The 23,536-nt window shown below is 35.6% G+C and overlaps 1 protein-coding gene across 2 annotated transcripts in view; it reads right to left on the minus strand.

Annotated features, from left to right (window-relative positions):
- Positions 1–3,734: 3,734 nt before the first annotated feature.
- The window catches only part of CUL5 (cullin 5), a 92,820-nt gene continuing 73,018 nt past the window's right edge, over positions 3,735–23,536 (minus strand). For both annotated transcript variants that reach the window (XM_066247475.1, XM_066247464.1), the window contains exons 12-19: positions 16,236–16,368; positions 15,280–15,411; positions 10,482–10,605; positions 9,635–9,810; positions 8,915–9,076; positions 8,089–8,207; positions 7,076–7,199; positions 3,735–4,391 (exon numbers count right to left, since the gene is read on the minus strand). In XM_066247475.1, coding sequence (XP_066103572.1) covers positions 4,197–4,391; positions 7,076–7,199; positions 8,089–8,207; positions 8,915–9,076; positions 9,635–9,810; positions 10,482–10,605; positions 15,280–15,411; positions 16,236–16,368 — 1,165 coding nt within the window. In that variant the 3' untranslated portion in view covers positions 3,735–4,196. The remainder of the gene's footprint in view (positions 4,392–7,075; positions 7,200–8,088; positions 8,208–8,914; positions 9,077–9,634; positions 9,811–10,481; positions 10,606–15,279; positions 15,412–16,235; positions 16,369–23,536) is intronic.

A 23,536-nucleotide genomic window follows, 5' to 3' on the forward strand; every position in this document is an offset into this window, starting at 1 on the left:
GGTCTGGTTTAAGATCATTATGAAGTGCTATGGATTCTATATTTCCCCAAAAGTCATATGTTGAGCCCTGGCTGGAGAGCTGTTGGTTAGAGCACCATTCTGAAATGCAGAGGTTGCCAGTTCAATTACCAGTGAGGGTACATACAGGTACAGCTTGATGTTCCTGTTTCTCTCTTTCCCTTCCTCTCACTAAAATCAACACATTCAAGACAAAAACAAAAGCCAAAAAAACACCTAATCCAATGTGATGTTATTGGGAGGTAGGTCAGGTTTTTGCTTTGGAAGGTGATTAGGTCAAGAGTGTGGAGTTCTCATGAATGGGATTAGTGCCTTTATAAGAGATTTAGCATTCTAAACCATCTTTCTGCCATGTGAGGGTACAATGAAAAGTCAGCATTCTGTGACCTGGAAGAGACTGCTCATCAGAATCAATAATGTTGGTTCCCTGACCTTGGACTTCCAGTCTCCAGAACTGTGAGACATAAATTTCTGTTGCTCATAAGTGACCCAATCTTTATACTTTATTATAGCAGCCAATGACAAGGACATGGTCCATTTTCATAATCTTATTACTAAACTATCTGTAGCTTTGAAACTTAAATTATTTCACAAGTTTTCAAATATACAAAAAACATGAAATATTTTATATTTTAACTTTTATCTAATATAAATTTTAAACTTTAGTTACGACAAGACTTATCTAAATTGATGAATGAATGCATTAATTACTTTTAGGTACAGAATTTATACCTCTTCCAGAAATGATCACCATATGTTAGCATCAATGGAAAAGCTACATTCTTGAGAGCTTTCATTTTGAACTAGAATTTGAAATCTAAAAGAAATAATTGGGTCACTTTTCATATTTCTGATTCCAAAGGCTGGCTGAGATTTACTATTTTATCATGAAATATATAATAAATACATTATACAAATTTAAACTTCTAGAAACTATTTTACAGAACATCAACATTTCCTGGGTAGGTGAAAGCTTTTATATTACATTTTTATTTTGCAAGAAAATAAATTATACAACTTAAAAAATAAAATCCAAAAATTATGCAGTTCATCAAAATATTTCAGCCTACTGCATACAGAAACTGCTACTCTTGAAACTTGTAAACTTGTACAGCGTTATCATCTCAGTATGTAGTGGCACACAATCAAAATAGTATATACCATACGAGGATTACAATTTAGGAATTCAAATTTCTTCAACACTCCAGGCAACATATGTAGTGTGGATAACAGAAAAGCTCTCATGTAATGTTTATTTCACAAACATGACCTTAAAAGAGTTCATAAGATAGCATCCCAGTCATTTACATGAAAATAGAAAACCAGCTTGAGTTTAAGATAGCAAATCTTTCTGGAAAACTAGTAAATCTTTCACCCAAATTGAATTTTTAAAATTTGCCCTTTTGAGCAAGGCTAATAAAATCCTACTGCAAATAACGCATCAGACTTTAAAACCACCCAGTCATATTTTGTATTTAATAGGAAGTAAAAATAAGAAAGCTAACATTTCATTTTTTGGAAATTTTAACAGTTATGCACAAAGAGTAAGAGACTTAAAGAGGTTGACAGAATGCAGACACCCCTCCAATAAATGTAAAAATTGGAAGACTTCAGAATTTACTTCAAGTTCCTCATTAAATCACTGGAACGGTAATGTTTAATATCTATCTCATTGTAAGCATTAAAACTGTTCTCTGGTTTTACTTTGTACATTTTAAAATTATGTATATTTACTCTGGCAATGTTAACATGAATTTTCAGATGGCTCCATTTTTAAACTAGAAGACGAATGTTTGAAGCTTAAACCAGCCTCTGAAGAGTTCTATTGCCATACTACTCATGAAAAAAAGAATCTATTTAATATTTTTCCCTTAACTATGTCAGGTTTCATTCCTGCTCAGATAGCACTAATTTTAAGTACACATTATAGAAAAGGGACCTGTTAAAGAATACTGTCATTAGCAAATTGCTGCTAAGTTTTATTTTTTTTCAGGTTCTTTAACTTTAAATTAGCAAATCTACTGCCAAAACATATTTTTTAAAAATTTAATAATGATATAGGCACCATGTCAATTGAATGATTTTCATAAACACCAAAAAGTGGTTAAATTTTTTATACATAACAAAAAAAAATGATGAAAACTGTGAGTCTACAGTATTTACTGCTGTTCTATTCCCCAAAATACAGTAAGGACATAATTAGCTATTAAAAATTTTATAAAATTTAATAGAAAAGTTTGCTATGAGTTACCCACTTTTGCATTAAATTTGCCTTTTATTAAATCAAAACATCATGAATTTCCCTCTTAAATGACCAAAAAGATTAGAAATTCCAAAAAAGTTGAGAACAATTGTGATTAAAAAAACAAATCTTTAAAAAATGGCCTGTAATATTTCTTTCCATTGTTTCTTCCTTTGGCATTCTTATACTGGAAAAGCAAATATGCCAATAGCAAACTATCTGTTAAACATAAGGATCACAATTACAATTAAAAAAAAAATTTATCCATTGTTAGCAGTCATTTAGAGAAAATGGTGAGCACTATTTTAATTTTTCACAATGTACTTGGTCTAATAATTGACATATGCTACCATAGAGTTCAAATGTAAGATTTTAAAATTAGAAACAAAATTTCAATTTCCTATGCATTTAAGAACAAGCAGATGACTACAACCAGCAAAACCTTAAGTGTTTTAAAATTTGTTTTCTTTCCTTTCATGAGGGCAGCTCCCATGAACTGCTCCTGCAGCCATCTGCAGTAATGCTGTGTGCCTTTTAACGCTCCAGCTCCAGTTCCTACTATCTTCAATTCATATGTTAAAGTTTACTCAACATCCAACAAGATATAAAGTAATTTGCAAGAAAATTTGAAATGTGTACCATAACGAATAAAAATACCATACTTCCCAATGGGGAATAATTTTTCTTTTAAGTTGTTCATGTTCTTAAGTCCGAAAATCTTTGCTACTTTATTAGTTGCTTTTAATTGACTAAAAGGAATAAGAGTTGCCTTCTGAACATTTCAAAAATGTTTATTTTTAAAATATATAAATATATATGTACATATATTTGGCAATTTTACTGTTCATATTAAGATTGCAACAATTTTGCTTATGCTTCTCAGGGCTTTCCTATGTGGTGGTTTTTTTCTTCCTCCTAGGTGACTGGTACTTATTACTTTTAAAACAGAATGTCTTCCTTTTCAGAAACCTAATCAAGAGACTTTAAAATACCAAAATATTTCTATGCTAGAGAATTAAGGGATCAGTTACATAACTGTAACATATGAGAGGAAGAGATTTCTGCTTTATTTTTAATATATTTGGACATAACAAATATTTGGTATATAATAAGTGTATTAGTAAACACACTTAATTTTGCTATTTTAACTTGGCCATCAAAATGACTTACCTAGCTCCATACGTTTTTTTAAACAATTGAAGAAACATTTTTTCAAAACAAGCTCTCCAGCCATATAAGATAAAAAATACTCCTTATCATTTAACAACAAACAACTAAAACAGCAGTCTCCTGATTAAAGAAAGCCACATCTGTAAGTTGGAAAAATTTAATACCATTTTTAGGTCACCAATAAAATCCAGTTATTACATGAAAGCAGTGTGTGAACAAATAATTCGATACTTATTACCTATCTTCTCACCTACAACTGCCCTCCCAATGTTGTGTAGACCAGCTCACTCTTTTGATCGAAAGAAACCAAGAGTGCTATTTCTAGTTTTAATCGCATTTTAAAACAAACATAACAGCATTTTTCAGTGCACAAATATCTGAAGATCCTTCCTTGTGCAAGTACATTTTTATAAGACAGGAAAAGGGAGGAAAAAAAAGCAATTAAGAACCCCACCCTCACCCTTCCCAAATGCATTTCTTCTGGTGGGTATAAGTCAAATTTACTTTGAAGAGTTCATAAAGGGCTCTCATGAATGCAAATGTCTCCACAAAACAGCATGCTATTAAAGAGTGTGTAACATGAAGGGAATGCCATCATGCTAACTAATGTGATGGGCAAAATATAGTTGTTTTGTTAGGTAAGGCAGAGATTTTAATATTTCTGTAATCAAAGTCCAAATAAACCTTCCTCCAGCACAAACGGTTACAACTTTCTGCCCAAGCACTCCAAAATTTGGGTTCTTAGTATTGTCCGTGATATCCAAAATTATGCCATGTATATGAAAGTGTTGATATCAGATTCATCTCTTCTGATGTATTTGTGCTCTATTAGCCATTCTATTTGCTCTTTTATCATTTTCTTTTGTGGCAAGAACATGTTTTTCAAAATTTCTACTAATTCAGTCTGCAGCTGAGCATTACTAATTTTCTTTCTCATCTTCATTATTTGTATGATAGCTTCCTAAAATAAAAAATAAAAAAGATAATTAATATATTAAATTATTTTAAGTAAAACAAAACTAAAAATGACTTTTTATGTATTTCATCCTCTATCCAGTATCTATCCAAATGATTAGCAATCACTAGGACAGCAATTTTCAACCACTGTGCAGCAAGAATTTTTAAAACAAGCAATACTCATACTTAGTTAAGAGTTTAAAAAATGAAGAAAATTAAAATTATTTACAACCTCTCTGCTGAAAGAGAACCACTCCTAATGTTCTGGTCAATTCCTTTCATTCCTTTTCCATATTATGTACATTTTATTATTATTATTTTTTAATTTATTTATTGATATTTTAGAGAGAGAGAAAGGGAGAAAGAGAAAGAGAGACATCGATTTGTTGTTTCACATATTAACTCATTCATTGGTTGATTCTTATATGTGTACTGATTGGGGATAGAACTAGCAACCTTGGCATATCAGGACAACACTTCTTTTTTTAGCGAGAGAGGGATGGGCTAGGTGACAGACAGGGACAGAGAGAGAAAGAGAGATAAGAAGCATCAACTCATAGTTCCTGAACTTTAGTTGTTCATTGCTTTCTTATATGTGCCTTGACTGGAAGGCTCCAACTAAGCCAGTGACTGCTTGCTTAAGAGACCTAGGGCTTTAAGCCAGCAACCCCGTGCTCAAGGTGGTGAGCCTACACTCAAGCTGGATGAGCCTGTGCTCAAGCCAGTGACCTGTGTTTTGAACCTGGGTCCTCAGCGTTCCAGGTGGATGCTCTATCCACTGCGCCACCACCTGGTCAGGTCAGGACAACACTCATAACCAACAGCCCTACCAGCCAGAGATACTGTATATTTAAAAAATTTATCTTACTTGTGAACATAATTTATCATAACTGTGCCAAAACATAATTTATCGTAATTGTATTAAAAATCAATTAAGATAAAATAAACTGCTTATACATACTTTTCCCTTGTATTCATTTCTTTATATAGTAGTAGAGGCTAGTTGGTGTGTTTCAATACATCAATAATTACTATTCTTTATATATTTATTAATACATTGTATTTGTTATAAATATTACCTTCAATTTGTACTGATTCAATAAAATGTTTTCTGTGTCTTCAGAAGTAAGCATTTTATTTTTATTTAACTTTTTTAGCATGCAAGACAGACGAGGACAGACAGGCAGGAAGAAAGAGAGATTAGAAGCATCAATTCTTTTTTTTTTTTTTGTATTTTTCTGAAGTTGGAAACGGGGAGACAATCAGACAGACTCCCGCATGCGCCCGACCGGGATCCACCCGGCATGCCCACCAGGGGGTGATGCTCTGCCTATCTGGGGCGTCACTCTGCTGCAACCAGAACCATTCTAGCACCTGAGGCAGAGGCCACAGAGCCATCCTCAGTGCCTAGGCCAACTTTGCTCCAGTGGAGCTTTGGCTGCGGGAGGGGAAGAGAGAGACAGAGAGGAAGGAGAGAGGGAGGGGTGAAGAAGCAGATGGGCGCTTCTCCTGTGTGCCCTGGCCAGGAATCGAACCCGGGACTCCCGCACGCCAGGCCAACGCTCTACCACTGAGCCAACCAGCCGGGGCCTAGAAGCATCAATTCTTTGTTGTGGTGTCTTAGTTGTTCATTGATTGCTTTCTCATTTGTGTCTTGACCAGGGGGGCTCCAGTCGAGCCAGTGACCCCTTGCTCAAGCCAGTGACCATGGGGTCATGTCTGTGACCCCATGCTCAAGCCAGCAACCTCGAGTTTTTGAATCTGTGTCCACAGTGTCCTAGGACAATGCTCTATCCACTGTACCACTGCTTGGTCAGGCTAAGCATTTTTATTTTTAAGGTGAGAGGAGGGGAGACAGTAGGAAGGGGGAAGGGGAAAGAGAGAATAGGATGAAAGAAGGTGAAGGGATTAGCCAAATTATATATACAAAACACCTATATACAGACAACAGGGTAGCAATTCCCGGGGAAAAAGGGGATGGAAATGGGGAGGGTAAAGGAGATGAAATGGGGGTGGAAAGAGATGTTGCATGGGGCATGGGAGGCACAATGTAGTGGGTAGAGGGTATTATATTGAGTGGGACCACTGAAACCATGGTAACACAATAAATTAAAAATAAACATTTTAAAAATGGGTAAAAGTTCCCCTAATTTCATACTACAATGAAATTAGCAAATAAAAATATAAATATATCAAACCTAAATATATAATTGTAATTTACTGCTGAGATACATTTAATCAGGTGTGGTCATCAAATAAAGACATAATTTTTTTTTCTTTAATTTTTAAAAATTATTTTATTTTACTGATTTTTTAGAGAAGGGAGAGAGCAGGAGAAAGAGACAAGAACACCTGTTTCTGTATGTGTCCTGACCAGGATGGAACTCGCAACCTCTGCATGCCAAGTCGATGCTCTAGCCAACTGAACAATCTGGCCAGGGTGAAGACATAACTTAAAACCAAGGTTTTGCCCAAGTACCACACTCTACCAAGCCAAACAGACAGCATCACCTTCAGCAGCTAAGAGAATGCCATCAATACATTTTTAAATTCTAGTAAAATGAAAATTTGTTCTTCCTTACAAAATGTTTTTGAATGCTTATAAATTTTAAAAAATGCTTGAAGATTTAAACAACAAAAAGGCCAAAGTTTTTAAAAATTTAGACATTTTGTCTTAAAATTACAAACCTGGGTTCTTAGTATTCTTAGTTGAACTATTCCTTCATTCTCTTCTTCTCTCATTCTTTCTGTAGTGAGCTGTAAGCGTCCAATCAAGTTTATTTTACCCCTTTTCTGAACTTTTGCATTTTTTCTATAAAAAACATTGAATCAAATATTTTATAGTGAGAGACCTTATAATATAATATTATAGTAACAATGTCTAAGAGGAAAAGTTAGAAATAGTCTAAAAATTAATATCCAGAATTATTTTTAAAAAAGTAACAAATAGCCAATATACCTAGCTTTATTTAAAATGAACCCTATGATTTCCCTCAAACACAATAAAGGCTCTGTTAATAAAATATGGGTGACTACACTTCCTGTAATAACAAATATAATTTATAGTGCCATAAAAGCAATTAGATAACTGAAGATATATGTATGTGCTGTAATTCAGTATTATTTTCTAACTGGATCTTAAGAAAAAGAATGCTTTGTGTGGATAAAGCTGCTTTAAAAATCAAAAGGATGGTTTACTTTAAAGATGAAAAGGAATACAGTATAATGTCAGACACCAAAACGTCCCCATGAAAAGTATGTACATAAAGTATGTTCATGGAGAACATGAACATCCCAGTTCATTCATGTTTAATAAACAACTAAATCTAGAGCAGCAATTTTCAACCAGTGTGCCGCAAGTTTAACACATGCGATACCCGACTATAAGTCAGGAGCACTGACCTCTCTTCGCTTAGATTGTCAGATAAAGAATGACTACAGCCAACACAACAGCTGTTCAGTGAATGGATCAAAATGGTAACTAATTTCTGGTCAGATGGGGAAAAAAAATTTTTTTTCTGTGCCATAGAATTTTAGTAATTACTTTGTGTGCCATGAGATGAAAAAGGTTGAAAATCGCTGATCTAGGTGATTGAAAATATACAGATGTGTTTTAAATATCATGTAAAAAAATTATTTTGTTAAAAATAAAGCACTAAAACAAGGTATTTTTATTTTAGATCAACCATCATAAACCTTACATTAAACTGAATTCCTGGTTCACTGAGAAGAGGGTACCTTCTGTAAAGTCTTTGGGTGAGTTAACTTGAGGTTCGTACAATAAAACTTGCCGTTTGAGCTTTGGGAAAGCTACTAAAGACTATAAAGAATAAAGAGAAAACAATTAGCATTTATTAACAGCATTAAATACTAAGATTAATTTTCCAACAGACCAATAGAGGTGAGAAAAAAATATAAGCACAAATTCAGAATTCAAACTTTTATTTGATACCTTCACAAATATAATAATGTAATGCATAATGAGGACAGAGAGAATGAGGAGAAAAGAGTTGGCTATAAGGAAGCAATACATGTGCTCTTTACCATAAGATAAGAAACTAGAGGACTGGTCATACATGACCCACAAAAACACCACTTACCAGGTATATACCAGCTGTTTCTCTCTACGTAATAAATTTATTTTGGAACTTATATGAGGTCTAAGAGGTAGGAATAAAATGCAGTTACCAACAGCAGGCTAAGGAGTACATTTTACAGGCCCACAAAAGGACCAAAATTGTATAATTCTTAGATTTTTGGTCATCATAAAATCTTTGAACACATTCTCATTATGAAATATTTGATCATTCTCTTCTTTTTTTTTCTTTTTTGCCCGCTCCATTTTTTAACTTATTTCTAATTTCTTTTATTCCATAAATATCTCATCGGCTTATTTTTCTTGGTTAAAATTCATTAGAGTGTGTTATGAATTCCTAAATTTATTGTAAGTGAGCCAACATATTTTCTGCTATGTGACAGGATACAATAAAAAAATTAAAAAAAAAAAAGGAAAAGAAAAAAACAAACCCATAAAGTCCTTCTAAGCTCAGCGTCAGGGAGTTCAGTTGCAAGTTTTAGATTTTCAAAGCTGATTTTCTCTCTGGGTCTTTGGTTCCATGCAAACAACACAGCCAGTTGAAACGTTGTTACCTCCAAATCATATTGACCTACTTCATTCTTAAATGTTATCTATAATAGATAAAAAAAGAAATCTTTTCATAATGATTACCATCTGTCTACAAAATACCTCTTATGAGATTATATGTAAAAAAGATTATATATATAAAAAGATTATATATATATTATTGGTAGTTGTCTTCCATTATCCATTCTTCAGTTTCTTACATGGTGGTAAAATTTTTGACAGACTTCAATGCCCAGAATAAAGATTTATCTCTCAACTTTCTGTGGAACAAAATGTAGCCATATGACTGCATTCTGGTCAATGAGATATAGGTGGAAATGATAGGGAAAATTCTAGAACTTGCCCTTGAATGTATAACCCTCATCTTTCTGTTGTGCTGATAGACACTGTAAGGACCATACTGAATTCTGCAGATAAGGGTAATATCTTAAGGATGGTGATATAAACAAAAGTCCGTATCCCTAACAAGTTCATGAAGAGATCCATTATTCTTGCTTAAACTTTTCCATGTGAGAGAAGCAAATCTACTTCATTTAAGCAACTCTTAGAGTCCTGCTACTTCCAGCCAAATCAGTATCTTAACCAACACATCATCTACTTACAATTCCATTTGACATGAGATGATGCCAATGTAGTTTTCTTCCACTATGATTTTTTTTATAGAATTCTTCTACTTCAGGTATCAAATCTTCCAGTTCAGTAGGAAGTGAGACAAATACTTTTTCAGAACTTCTTGACCAGGCACCAGCATTCAAAATTTTAATATTAACTGAATCAGCTATAGGCAAGAATATCAGAAAAATATAAATTTTGACATTGGATAAACTTCAAAATAAACATACATACATACATGGTAAGCTCTGGTAAAATATAAAAGACTAAAGATTTTGTTAAAAGTGTACCTTTATTTCCAAAATAAGGGTTAGCAAATCTGTTTTGCAAGATGTCTTCAAGGAATGTGGTCTTTGCTACATCCTTTTTTTTTTTTTAAATTAGGTAAGAGGCGGGGAGATAGACTCCAGCATGCACCCCGACCGGGATCCATCCAGCAACAATCTGGGGCCAATGCTCAAATCAACTAAGCTAATTTTTTTAGCTCCTGAGGTTGAAGTGTTTAGACCACGAGAGCTGTCCTCAGTGCCAGGGCCACAATCGAAAAAATCAAGCCACTGGCTGTGGGAGGGGAAGAGCAGAGAAGGGGGAGAGGGAAGAGGAGAGAAGCAGATGGTAACTCCTCCTGTGTGTCCTGAATGGGAATAGAACCCAGGATGTCCATAAACCAGGCCATACTCTATCCACTGAGCCACCCACCAAGGTCTCTTTGCTATATTTTTGTATCTGTTACTGCCATAGTTTATTTTTAATTTACTAGAAAACAAAGAAATTCTTTTAAAAAATTAAAAAAAGATATATATGTGTGTATCATATACATAAATTATAAAATAATACCTGGTAAAGCCAATTTATTATTTTTGTGCATTTCCTTAAAAGCCTGGTTCAAATCTTCAGATACTTTTATGTCCTGAAACATTCTAGCAAGCTTGTTTACATAATCTGCTGGCATACCAACTTCCTGTGAAAACCAAAGACAGAAGAGGTAAAAAATAATATATAATTTGATATGTTAGGAAAAAGAAATTTTTTTTTTTGGACAGAGAGTCAGAGAGAGGGACAGAGAGGAACAGACAGGAAGGGAAAGAGATGAGAAGCATCAATTCTTTGTTGCAGCATCTTAGTTGTTCATTGATTGCTTTCTCATATGTGCCTTGACCAGGGGACTAGAGCAGAGAGACCTTGGGCTCAAGTCAGAGACTCCGCACTCAAGCTGGTGAGCCTGTGCTCAAGCCAGATAAGCCCATGCTCAAGCTGGCAACCTCAGGGTTTAGAACCTGGGTCTTCCGCGTCCCAGTCTAACGCTCTATCTACTGCGCCACTGCCTGGTCAGGCAGGAAAATTTTAAATAGAAAACTTAGATGTTTTAATCTTAGAAGATGTAATAAAAAATTCTTCCTCTAATTTATTACAATGTTTATAGTCTCCAAAACATCCTATTTAAAATCTTTTTAAAATTTACTGATTTTAGTGAGAGAGGCAGGGATTGGGGGGAGAAAGAGGGATGGAGAGGGGGAGAGAGGGTAGGAGAGAGAGGGAAGGAGGGAGAGGGAGGGGGAGGGTGAGGGTGAGGGAGATCAACCTGTTCCTGTATGTGTCCTCACTGTATGGAACCAGCAACCCATGTGCTTCCGGACGACATTCTTTATTTTTTTTTAAAATAGAGACAGAGAGAGAGTCAGAGAAAGGGATAGACAGGGACAGACAGTCAAGAACAGAGAGAGATGAGAAGCATCAATCATTAGTTTTTTGTTGCAACACCTTAGTTGTTCATTGATTGCTTTCTTATATGTGCCTTGACCGTGGGCCTTCAGTAGACCGAGTAACCCCTTGCTCGAGCCAGTGACCTTGGGTCCAAGCTGGTGAGCTTTGCTCAAACCAGATGAGCCCACGCTCAAGCTAGTGACCTCGGGGTCTCGAATCTGGGTCCTCCGCATCCCAGACCGACGTTCTATCCACTGCGCCACCGCCTGGCCAGGCAGGACGACATTCTTAACCAACTGAGCTATCTGGCCAGTGCTAATACCTATTAAATTTGATTCTTAGAAACTAAATAGAATAGTACCAGCAATCTTGGCTTTCTCTGCACAATTCCCATATACTTGAATTTAGTTACTACACTATAACACCATTCTCCCAACAATACAATTCGACTTTCAGTGAACACTATATGTTAAATATTAGTAATACATAAAGTATAACCTCCATTTCTAGCTCCTCAATCTATGAATCACTATACCAATAACAGAGTACATTATGTCAGTGATCAATCACAATACTTCTTTCTAAATGTGTTAATCATGATTCAGTTCACCCGCAGACAGCAAAATACATAGTTCTGTCGCATCTCTGTCTGCCAGTGATACATCCACATGACATGCACAAAAATGAATAATCAGAAGAGGTAGCTCGCCAATAAAGATGATAAAAGTATACCAAAGAAATGAAAATCCTGAAATAAAAATAAAAATAGACCATAAATGGAGTTATGGAAGAAAAGAACTGACTGTGAATGTAATGTTGATATTGCCAATGCTGAAAACTCTAAATATGCAGAGGTATAGGAACTTACTGCAAGTCAACTATCAAAATTAATGAGAAAAATTGTAGTGACAATATGCCCCAGAGGAAGTGATGCTAGCAAAAACTTTCACAACATTGAAAGGCCAACAGACTAAATTCTGGAAGCAGATGCAAACTGACAGAGTATGACAACTCTCCAAGGCATACAGAAGATGCTTACTTTGTATCGGAGGGCACATGATAAGAAAGGCAAATTCTAGTCCATGTACTCTTCATTTTAATACAAGTGTTACTGAAATGTAATTCATCTACCACAAAATTCACCTTTTTAAAGTGTATAATGAAGTGGATTTTGTAAAGCATTTACAGAATTATGCAATCACTGCCACTATCTAATTTTAGAACATTTTCATCACCCCAAAAAGAAACTCCATATTTATTAGCAGTCACTCCCTACTCTCCTCCCCTCTAGCTCCTGGAAACCACTGCTGTACTTTCTGTCTATACAAAATTGGCTTTTTCAAACATTTTGTATTAGTGGAATCATATTATATGTAGGCTTTTGTGATTGGCTTATCAGTTAGCATAATGTTTTCTAAGTTCATCCATGGTGTAGGTTATATCAGTACTTCTTTTTTCTGCCAAATAATATTCCACTTTATGAATGAATCACATTTTATTTTTTCATCAGGTTAACATTTTGGACTGTTTCTGGTTATTATAAATAATGTTTCTATGAACATCTTTTTTTGTGACAGAGAGGGACAGATAGAGGGACAGACAGACAGGAAGGAAAAGAGATGAGAAGCATCAATTCTTTGTTGTGGCACCTTAGTTGTTCAATGGCTGCTTTCTCACATGTGCCTGGACCAGGGGCTCCAGCTGAGCCAGTGACACTCTTGTTCAAGCCAGAAACCCCGTGCTCAAGCTGGTGAGCCTGTGCTCAAGCCACCGACCTTGGGTTTTCGAACTTGGGTCCTCTGCATCTCAGGCAGAGGCTCTTTCCACTGTGCCTCTGGTTGGTTAGGCATTCTATGAACATTCATGTATAAGATTCTGTTACTGTGTGGTCATGTGTTTTTTAATTTCTCTTGAGAGGAACTGCCTAGGTGTAGAATTGCTAGGTCAACATATGCTTAACTTTTTGGGGAACTATCAAACAGTTTTCCAAAGTGACTGCACCACTTTATACTCTCATTAGCAACACATACGGGTACCAATTTCTCTTCTTTCTCTCCTTCTCTCATCTTCCTTTTTAATTTTAGCTATACTAGTGGAAGTAAAGTAGCATCGCATTATGGCTTTGATTTGTACTTCCCTAGTGATTAATGATGTTGAGAATCTATGCATATACTAACTGGCCATGTGCATATTTTCAATGAAGAAAAATGTCTAGTCTAATCCTCTGCATAGTTTTAATAAGTTGCCTTTTTCTTAATGTGAGAGAGACAGAGGGACAGATAGGGACAGATAGACAGGAAGGAGAGAGATAAGAAATATCAATTCTTCATTGCTGCACCAAAGTTGTTCATTAACTGCTTTCTTATACATGTTTGGACCGGGGGGGGGGGGGGCTGCAGCTGAGCCAGTGACTCCTTACTTAAGCCAGTGACCTTGGGTTCAAGCCAGCAACCATGGGGCCATGTCTATATAATCCCACGCTCAGGCCAACGACCTCAGGGTCTCAAACCTGGGTCCTCTGCGTCCCAGCCCAATGCTTTATCCATTGCATCACTGCCTGGTTAGGCATGAGTTGCCTTTTGAGTTATAAAAGTTTTTAATATATTTTAGACACAATATGAGACATATAAATTGCAAATATTTCCCTAACAAAGTTTTTTCACAGAGAAATAAAAACACTTTAACTCTGAAAAATTAGTGTGCTAAATATATATTGTTAATTTTTACTTTTTCAAACATACTTAGTAAGAGTTAAGGTTTTGACAAAAATTTCTGAAATAAGTAACAAAACAGTAACTTTTCCCACTGATGTTAAGATTAAGATCACTTTGCACAATAATTTTTACTATCCCAAAGCAGGGTTATCTGTACATATGCAATTTGAGATATATATATATATGTGTGTGTGTGTGTAAGACATATGTGAAAAGTATGCATAATTTATATAATTCACATATATAATTTTATTGTTTATATAATATATAATACCATAATAAACGAAAAACATTTTTATATAACAAATTCCATTAAATGAACTGAAAGAAATGAATAAAATATTTTGATAGGGGAATTTAGTCACATTAGCAATGATTACCCTAAAGAAGCCGTCATCTTTTACCTATTGGTTCTTTTTGCTATACAGAAGTATTTATTTAGAAACATCCCTATAGTTAAGTATTTAGTATAGAAAACACTTTAAAAATGAAATAATTTGTTCTGTAGCCTATTTAATAAGTCAGTTCAAATGAGAGTAAAGGTGCTTCACTAAACATCTTTTTTTTTTTTTTTTTTTTTTTTTTTTTTTTTTTTCATTTTTTTTTTTTTTTTTTTTTTTTTTCATTTTTCTGAAGCTGGAAACAGGAAGAGACAGTCAGACAGACTCCCGCATGCGCCCGACCGGGATCCACCCGGCACGCCCACCAGGGGCGACGCTCTGCCCACCAGGGGGCGATGCTCTGCCCACCAGGGGGCGATGCTCTGCCCATCCTGGGCGTCGCCATGTTGCGACCAGAGCCACTCTAGCGCCTGAGGCAGAGGCCACAGAGCCATCCCCAGTGCCCGGGCCATCTTTGCTCCAATGGAGCCTTGGCTGCGGGAGGGGAAGAGAGAGACAGAGAGGAAAGCGCGGCGGAGGGGTGGAGAAGCAAATGGGCGCTTCTCCTGTGTGCCCTGGCCGGGAATCGAACCTGGGTCCTCCGCACGCTAGGCCGACGCTCTACCGCTGAGCCAACCGGCCAGGGCCTCTTCACTAAACATCTTTATTAAAAATAAAGTTTATTAGAGATCACATTTTATATAATTGATGGTATAGGTTTATAAAATATTCCCTATTTCTTTAACATTAAAGATATCACCTAAATGCATTACTTAACCAATCATATGAACCATGTGCTATATTAAGAAAACCAAATAGTAAAAAATATTTACTTACTCTTAGCCACTCTACCATATTCTCTTCAATTTCACTATCAGCAGAGATGTCCAATATAAGACGCCGTGTCAAATGAGCTTTGTGATACCTCATAAAAACATCTTTGTTTTGCACGTATTTGAGTACCAAGAGCTGTATAGAAAACAAAGTTACTGTTAATTCATATATACACTCAGCCCTCTCTGTCATTTAGACCTTTCTATATTTCCCAATGGTCAAAATTCAGAGATTTATATAAGCATTTACAGAGAGAGGTCTACTAAATTGCCCATCTCTGAAAAATAGCCAGTCCTTACATACTACTTTACAAGTTAACAAATTTGAGACAATAATCAAATAACCTTTTAATTCCTATAAACATAAAACTTTCAATTTTTATAAAAATGTGATAAAAGTTTACATGAAAAATAGTATATAGCTTCACTTTTTTTTCTGACACTAATCTTCTCTCTAGGTCTTTTGTCTATATTCTCTCTATATCTTTACTTATTATTTTCCTCTTCGTATTCCTGGGCTTATATTACATTACACTAACAACCAGGAAAAAAACAAAAATGAAAGCAATTAATTGTTTATGTACACTCACTCCTCTCTAGTTAGCTATTCTGGACTCACACAAAAAGAATAAAGTGAAACTCCCAGTCTCTCAACAATCATTCCATCACTATCAGCACCATTCCTCTCACCTTTTTTGTGACCTTTAATAGGTGCTAGAATTTAATTACCTAAAAAGAACCTATAAAAGGAAAGAATTAAATGCTACTTTCCTTTCTGGAAGCTATAGAATAAAAATTTTTAGGAAGATAAAAACTGCCTTATAGAAATCTTGCACTGTAAAATTTCGTATTAGTTGCTTATAGTTATATGTTTTAAAAAGTTAATACTATGACAGAAAGTCTTATAAAAAATTCAAACTAAGGTCATTAAAAATTTTAAAACAAAAGAAACTTATGTACCACTTCTTTAAGCTTTGCTTCAATCTCTTCAGAAGTTAGTTTTTTGCTTAATGGTGTTTTTCTTAGTAACATGTCACAGTAATTGGCAAGCAGCTCAGGGCATTTTGATTCAGGCTGAGTTTTTAATCCTACCCTATAAAACAAATTAAAAACAGTTAGTAAAAAATGATTGATATTTGCAAATATATTTTTTTAAACCAAGTTTTTCACAAATTTCTCATGTATTAATACAGTGATCAGGGCTGGGACTAGGATGAGCAAGAAGACAGCTGGGTACACAATTTAAGGAGGCACTCACTCTTATATTCTCCGAGACCTTAAATTTTGCACCCTAGGTGCCTCCTTACCTCATTCTAGGGTGGCTTTGCCAATGATCTTTGAAAGACCTTATTCATGTACTTGCTAAAATACTTTTAAATTAAAAACAATTTACTAAATTTATTATGTTGCAAATGTACAGTTCTATAATACATCCCTTGTATATTGCATTGTGTAAATCCATGCATATTTATGTTAATATTTAAAACTTTCCATTACTATTAAGTTAACACAGAGCTCTTCCTTCACTTTCTGAAAATCTCCAAAGTAACTGAAATTCCACACTGATGTAATATCTACTATGATCCATTTTAAAAAACTGCATTCCTGGCCTGTGATGGTCCAGTGGATTGACCTGAAATGGTGAGGTCACTGGGTCAAAATCCTGGGCTCACCTGGTTAAGGCACATACGATAAGCAACCAATGAAAAAATAAAGTGAAGCAACTATGAGTTGATATTTCTCACACCCCTGGCCCTCTCCTCACCTCTCTTTGTAAATTCAATTAATAAAATCTTAAAAAAAAAAAAAAAAGTAAATACATTTTTCTTAAATAATGAAGAACTTTTATCTTTTATTTTTTCAACATTTTAAAACAAATGTATTGAACCTCTATGCTGGAAAGTTTTTCATTTTTTCTTTATCCTACTTCTTTAAATTATATATGTACATTTCAGATTTTTAAATGTCTTGTGTATATAAAATTTAAGTGTTATTCTACCAGAACTGAGTTATCTAAATCATTTTAAGTACACAACTTATTAAACCAACATAATTATAGTGTGTATGCATATAAAGCATATAAATTGAAAAATTTTACTGTGTCAACTCTTATGAGGTGATTGAAACATTTTCCCCTTTCAATTATGAATGTGGGACTCACAATTTTATTTGATTTGATTTTTATAAACTTATGTCTTTGCCCTGAAAGATCTTAGTCACATAAGTAAGTAGAATTGGAAAAAGTTTTTTCTTAAGATGTTACTCAATTTGTTGACCACCTTCTGAGCTATTTGCAAAAAAACAAAACCCCCCCCCAAAGAGCGCGCGTGCGCGCGCGCGCGCGCGCGCACACACACACACACCCATAATGACCTAACAAGAAAAGTTGTTTTTCTTTCTACCTTTTTTTTTAAGTGAGTGGAAGACAGAGACAGAGACAGAGACAGACTCACACATGTGCCCCAACTGGGATCCTCATGTCAAGCACCATCTAGGGCCGATGCTCAAATTAAGCAAGTCATCTTTAGTGCCTGAGGCTAACACTCAAACCTACTGAGCCAATGGCTGCGAGAGGAGAAGAGAGAGAGAAGGGGAGAGGGAAGGAAAGAGAAAAGCAGATGGTTGCTTCTCATGTGTGCCCTGACAGGGGATTGAACCCGGGATGTTCACATGCTAGGACAATGCTCTATCAACTGAGGCAATCAGCTAGGGCAAGAGAAGTAGTTTAAGAAAAGCTTTTTTTTGAGAGACAGGGGAAGAAAAGTTGGTGGGGGGAGACAAAAGGGAGGTGGAGGGGGAGAGAGAAAGAGAGAAGCATCAATTCATTGTTCCACTTAGCTGTGCATCCATTGATTGCTTATCATACATGCCCTGATCGGAACTTGAACTGGCAACCTCGGAGTCGAGCCAGCATCCTCAGGATGAAGTCAGCAACCCTGGGCTCAAACTGGTGACCTTTGTGCTTTGGGATGACACTATCCATTGTACCACTGGCCAGGCCAAAAAAGTTATTTTTAATAATGTATCAAATTAACCATCATTGTGTTGAAAGCAAGGAAATGGAAACCATCTACTCACTAAAGAATCTGATACCTAGTCATTAGAAATCAACTTTCGGTTCAACAATAACAATATTTCAAAATACTCCTTTCTTATGCAACTTGGAGGCTTTTTATATTTTGATGTAACGTATCACAGTAAGAACCAAGGGAGGTATGTCTTCTTTGCAAAATAAGAGTAATAGTAGAAAGGAAAAGTGAGGAGAAATTGCAATGATACTCCCACCAGAGGGCTCAATTTTAGAAAAGACAGATGTAGGAGTTGAGGATTTAGAAACTGATTTGAAGTATCCACACTGGCATATTCTAGGAGAAATTTTCTGTATCTCTCAAGGTACACATATACCAGTCTGAAGATCACTCACTAACTTACTTCACAATTTATCCTAGTATTCCAATCTACTCATTCTGCCGATGCCTGGCTCCTGTGTGAACTACTGCAATAACTGCAGCAGTCTGTCTATCTCCCTTCCTCCAATTCAACCTGTTGTAAAGTCAGCTGTCTTTTATTGTCGTTTCTTTGAAAGTAGTGTGTCATTTTATGCCCTGGCTATTTTAGCTTTTTTTTGTTTGTTTTTAGTTAACTGTTGTTTACTATGATATACTCAGGAATGGTTCAATTTGTATGTACCCTGCATGGGATTAAACAGACGCTTAAATCTAAGAGTTGATATCTTTAACAATTTTGAAAAATTTTGATCAATAGCTCCTCAATTATTGCTTATGCCCCTCATTCTGTTTTCTATGATCCCAATTACATATTGTTATAGATATTTTACCTTTTCTCAGGTAATGATTTCCACCTATTTGTCCATGAATATTAATACTTATAATCTATTTAGGATTGAGATAAAATCCATACACCATACAACTGATGCACTTAAAATGTACAATTCAATGTCATTTAAATACATTCACAAGGTTGCAGACTATCATCATAATAATATTTTCAAACATTTTCATTACTCCAAAAAGAAACCCCATATTCATTAGCAGTTAAATGCCATTCTCCACCTATCCCTTCCTCATATCCCTGGCTACAACTCATCTACTTTCTGTCTCTATGGATTTCCCTATTTTGGACATCTCACACAATATGTGGGCTTTGTGAATGATTTCTCTTATTTAGCATAATGTTTTTAAGATTGATCCATGTCATAGTATGTGTCAGTTCATTCCTTTCTAAAAACATTTATCTTTTGGAGGTGGGGGAAAAAAATTTATCTTTTTATTGTGGTAAAAAGAAAGCATTTTAACCATACAAATCAGTGGAAGCACATTCACAAATGTTCTTCAAAAATCATCACTGTCTATGTCCAGAATTTTTGCATCATCCCAACAGAAGTCCTGTTCCCATTAAATAATAACTTTCCACTCCCCGTCCCCTTAATCCTTGGTAAGTCTATCCTATATTCTCTATCAATAAATCTGACTACTCCAGATAAGTCATATAAGTGAACTTATACAAAATTTATCCTTTTATGTCCAGCTTATTTTACCAAGCATAATATTCTCAAGGTTGTATTCATGTAATTATATATATCAGAATTTCATTTGTTTTTAAGGCTGAATAATATTTTGTTGCATAGATATATCACATTTTACTTATCCATTCATCAGAAAATAGACATCTGGGTTGTTCCTATTTCTTTTGGCTATTAAGAATAATGCTGCTATAAACATTCATAGTAAGTACAAGTTTTTGACTGGTTGTATATATTCATTTCTCTTGGGTATATACCGAAGATTGGAACTGCTAGGTTATATGGTAACCCTATGTTTAACTTCTTGAGAAACTACCAAGCTATTTTCAAAGTAGCTGCACATGACCCTGTTCGGGTAGCTCAGTTGGTTAGAGTGTCATTCTGACATGCTAAGGTTTTCCATTCGCGGTCAGGGCACATACAAGAAACAACCAATGAATGCATAAATAAGTGGAACAACAAATCGATGTTTCTCTCTTTTTCTCCCTCCTATCCTCTTTCTCAAAAAACAAAACAAAACAAAAAAACAAAAACCCCAATAACACCCCCCCCAAACCACCTCAAAGTAACTGCATACAAACTACATATGATTACAATGTCTCCACATCCTCATTAAAACTTGCTAACACCTTTTTAATTTGGGCCATCCTAGTGGGTGTGAGTGGTTAAGCGATTGATTTTAATTATTTTGAAGTCCTTGTATGCTAACTCCAATATTAGAATCATCTGAGAGTTTGCTTCTAAAATGATTTTTTAATTGATCATAAGCTTTTCTGTTTTTATAGGACTAGTATGTCAGACTAAATACTAGGCACTGCACATAAAAAAATCTTAAGAGGCAAAAGATTATGTTATCTTCCATTAAGAGTGAGTTCACCCTTATTCCTTTACACCTGTCAGAATGGCTATCATCAATAAATCAACAAACAAGTACTGCTAAGGATGTAGAAAAAGGGAAACCCTTGTACACTGTTGGTGGGAATGCAGATAGGTGCAGCCACTATGGAAAACAGCATGGAGGTTCCTCAAAATATTTAATGAAACTGCCTTATGATTCAGTGATTCCACTTCTGGGTATGTACCTAAATAAACCCAAAACACTCATTCAAAAGAATATACGCACCCCTATGTTCATTGAGCTTTATTTATAATAGCCAAGATACGGAAACAACCCAAGTGCCCATCATAAACGAGTGGATATGTTACTGCTGTAATAAACTGTTCTTTGTCTCTAAAAGAAACAAACAAATAAAAATGAGTGAATAAAAAAGTGGTGGCACACATACACAACGGAGTATTACTTGGCCATAAAAACAAATGAAATCTTACCATTTGTGACAGCATGGGTGCACCTAGAGGGTATTATGCTAAGTAAAATAAGTCAGACAGATTTCACTTACGATAGAATGATTTCACTTATATGTAGACTCTAAAGAACAAAATAAATGAGCAAACAAAACTGAAAGTCTCTCAGAAGCAGAGAACAGGCTGATAGTTTGACTGAAGGGGGTTTGGAGGTCTGGGAGAAAAAGGTAAAGAGACTAAGAACTACAACTTAAAGTTACAAAACAGTCATGGTCATGGGGATGTAAAATACAGCTTAGGAAATATAGTCAATAATATTGTAACAACTACTGTATTTCCACATGTATAAGATGCACCTTAATTTTGGAAAAAAATGTATTACATAAAGTTATTAAGCTCAAGTTTTATTCATCATAAAATTCATACAACTTTTTATCACTGCCAAAACTCCTATCAATTAGCTTGTGCTCATCTGTGTCTGATGACGAATCACTGTCTTCATATATTGATTGCCTTGTCCTCAGTACTATCTATGGCATTTGAAATGCCATAACCACTGTATAAGACACACCCAGTTTTTATACCCCAAATTTTTCGGAAAAGGGTGTGTCTTATACATGGTATGTATGGTGCCAGGTGGGGACTGAAAATAATGAGGGGATCACTTTGTAAAGTATATGATTGCCTACCACTATGATGTACACATGAAAGTAATACAAAATAATATTGAACATATACTGTAATTGAGAAAACAAAAGTGATTTACCCTTTGTTCTACTATGAAAGAGGCTGATAACTTTAATAGAATTAGAAACTGAGTTGGTTTGATCAGTCTATGTCTGCTTAGCCAGTGTATCAAAGGAAGGTCCCTCCTGGGCTTTTGACTAAGAGTCTAGTGGGTTTTGTCATTCCAGTCCTGTATGACTACCAAAAGCTCTACTGTCCTCCAGCAGGACTGCTCAGCCTACACTAAACCTAATTCTCAGCTGCTTTTCAGGGAAACACACTACAAATACTCAGCTAACCTCTGAAAGATTCTTTCTCATTTAAATAAATTTCCAGTCTTTTGTCCTAGTTGCTTCTGTAGCTCTCTGGAAATATTAAAATGACTACTTTCTAAATTTATCTGATTTTTCTGCTGGCTATCAATGAAAATGTTAGCCTATCACAAACTCCTCCATTCCTCCTTGAAGTGAGTCTCCCGAATAACTGGATGTTACCAGCAGTTTTATTTTTCTAAAACATCATCTCTATCACTTCCAATAGCCACAACACCCATGCCTGATACTTGGATCAGCTAATCATACTTATTTTATTCCACAGAAGTTTTCTACTTTAATCTGGAGCCTAAGGTAGGAGGACGTGGTGATCTTAGAATCAGAAAATAAAGAGAAACCCAGAAATCCCCACTTCGGGGAATTGAGACCACAGATACACTTTCACACATATAAAATAAAAAATATACAATATTATTCTCTGGAACACTATTAGTAGGAGCAAAATATCAGAAACTATGCAGTGTGGCAATAAAGGATCAGTTAACTATGCTAATCTATCAGACAGAATGCTATGCTGCCATTAATAAAAATGAAGTTATAAAAATCCCAAAGTGAATATACTCAGTGGTGAACAACTGAGAGAGTTCTCCCAATAAAGTTCCAGTTAGAACAATTAGGCAGAAAAAGGTGCCTGACCAGGTGGTGGGACAGTGGACAGAGTGTCAACCTGGAATGCTAAGGACCCAGGCTTGAAACCCTGAGGTTGCCGGTTTGAGTGTGGGCTCACTAGCTCGAGCGATGAGTTGTAGGCTTGAATGTGGGATCATAGACATGACCCACCACATGGTCACTGGCTTGAGCTCAAGGTTGCTGGCCTGAGCAGAGGGTTACTGGCTCAGCTGGAGCCCCCTGTTCAAGGCACATATGAGAAAGCAATCAATGAACAACTAAAGTGCTGCAATTATGAGTTGATGCTTCTCATCTGTCTGTTCTTCTCGCTCTCTCTCTCTCTCTTTTAAAAAAAAAGGCATCCAAATTGGAAAGGAAAAAGTAAAAGTTTCTTTATTACATACCGAGGAATAAATTTACCCAAAGACATGGAAGCCCAGACAGGGTAAAAGAGTCATCCATGTAGAATTGCAGCCTTGCATGGGACGTCAGAGCCTAGACTGGGTAAGTTAGACATCCACTAGAAAGGCTTAGCATCAGATGTCAAAGTCCAAATAGGTAAGAGGCATACTGACATGGAAAAGTGGCAAGGTATAAAGTGAGAGCAAATAGGTAAGGAGGTTGTCCATGTAAGGGAAGGCACTATGGTAGATGTTAAGGTTTCAGCAGGTTAAGAAAGGCATCCATGTAGGGGGGGACCCAAGGTGGAGATTCACAGTCTCAGTAGGGTGAGGAACACATCCACA

This window comes from Saccopteryx bilineata, chromosome 1, assembly GCF_036850765.1.
Source record: "Saccopteryx bilineata isolate mSacBil1 chromosome 1, mSacBil1_pri_phased_curated, whole genome shotgun sequence".
In the NCBI taxonomy this organism is placed as follows: domain Eukaryota; kingdom Metazoa; phylum Chordata; class Mammalia; order Chiroptera; family Emballonuridae; genus Saccopteryx; species Saccopteryx bilineata.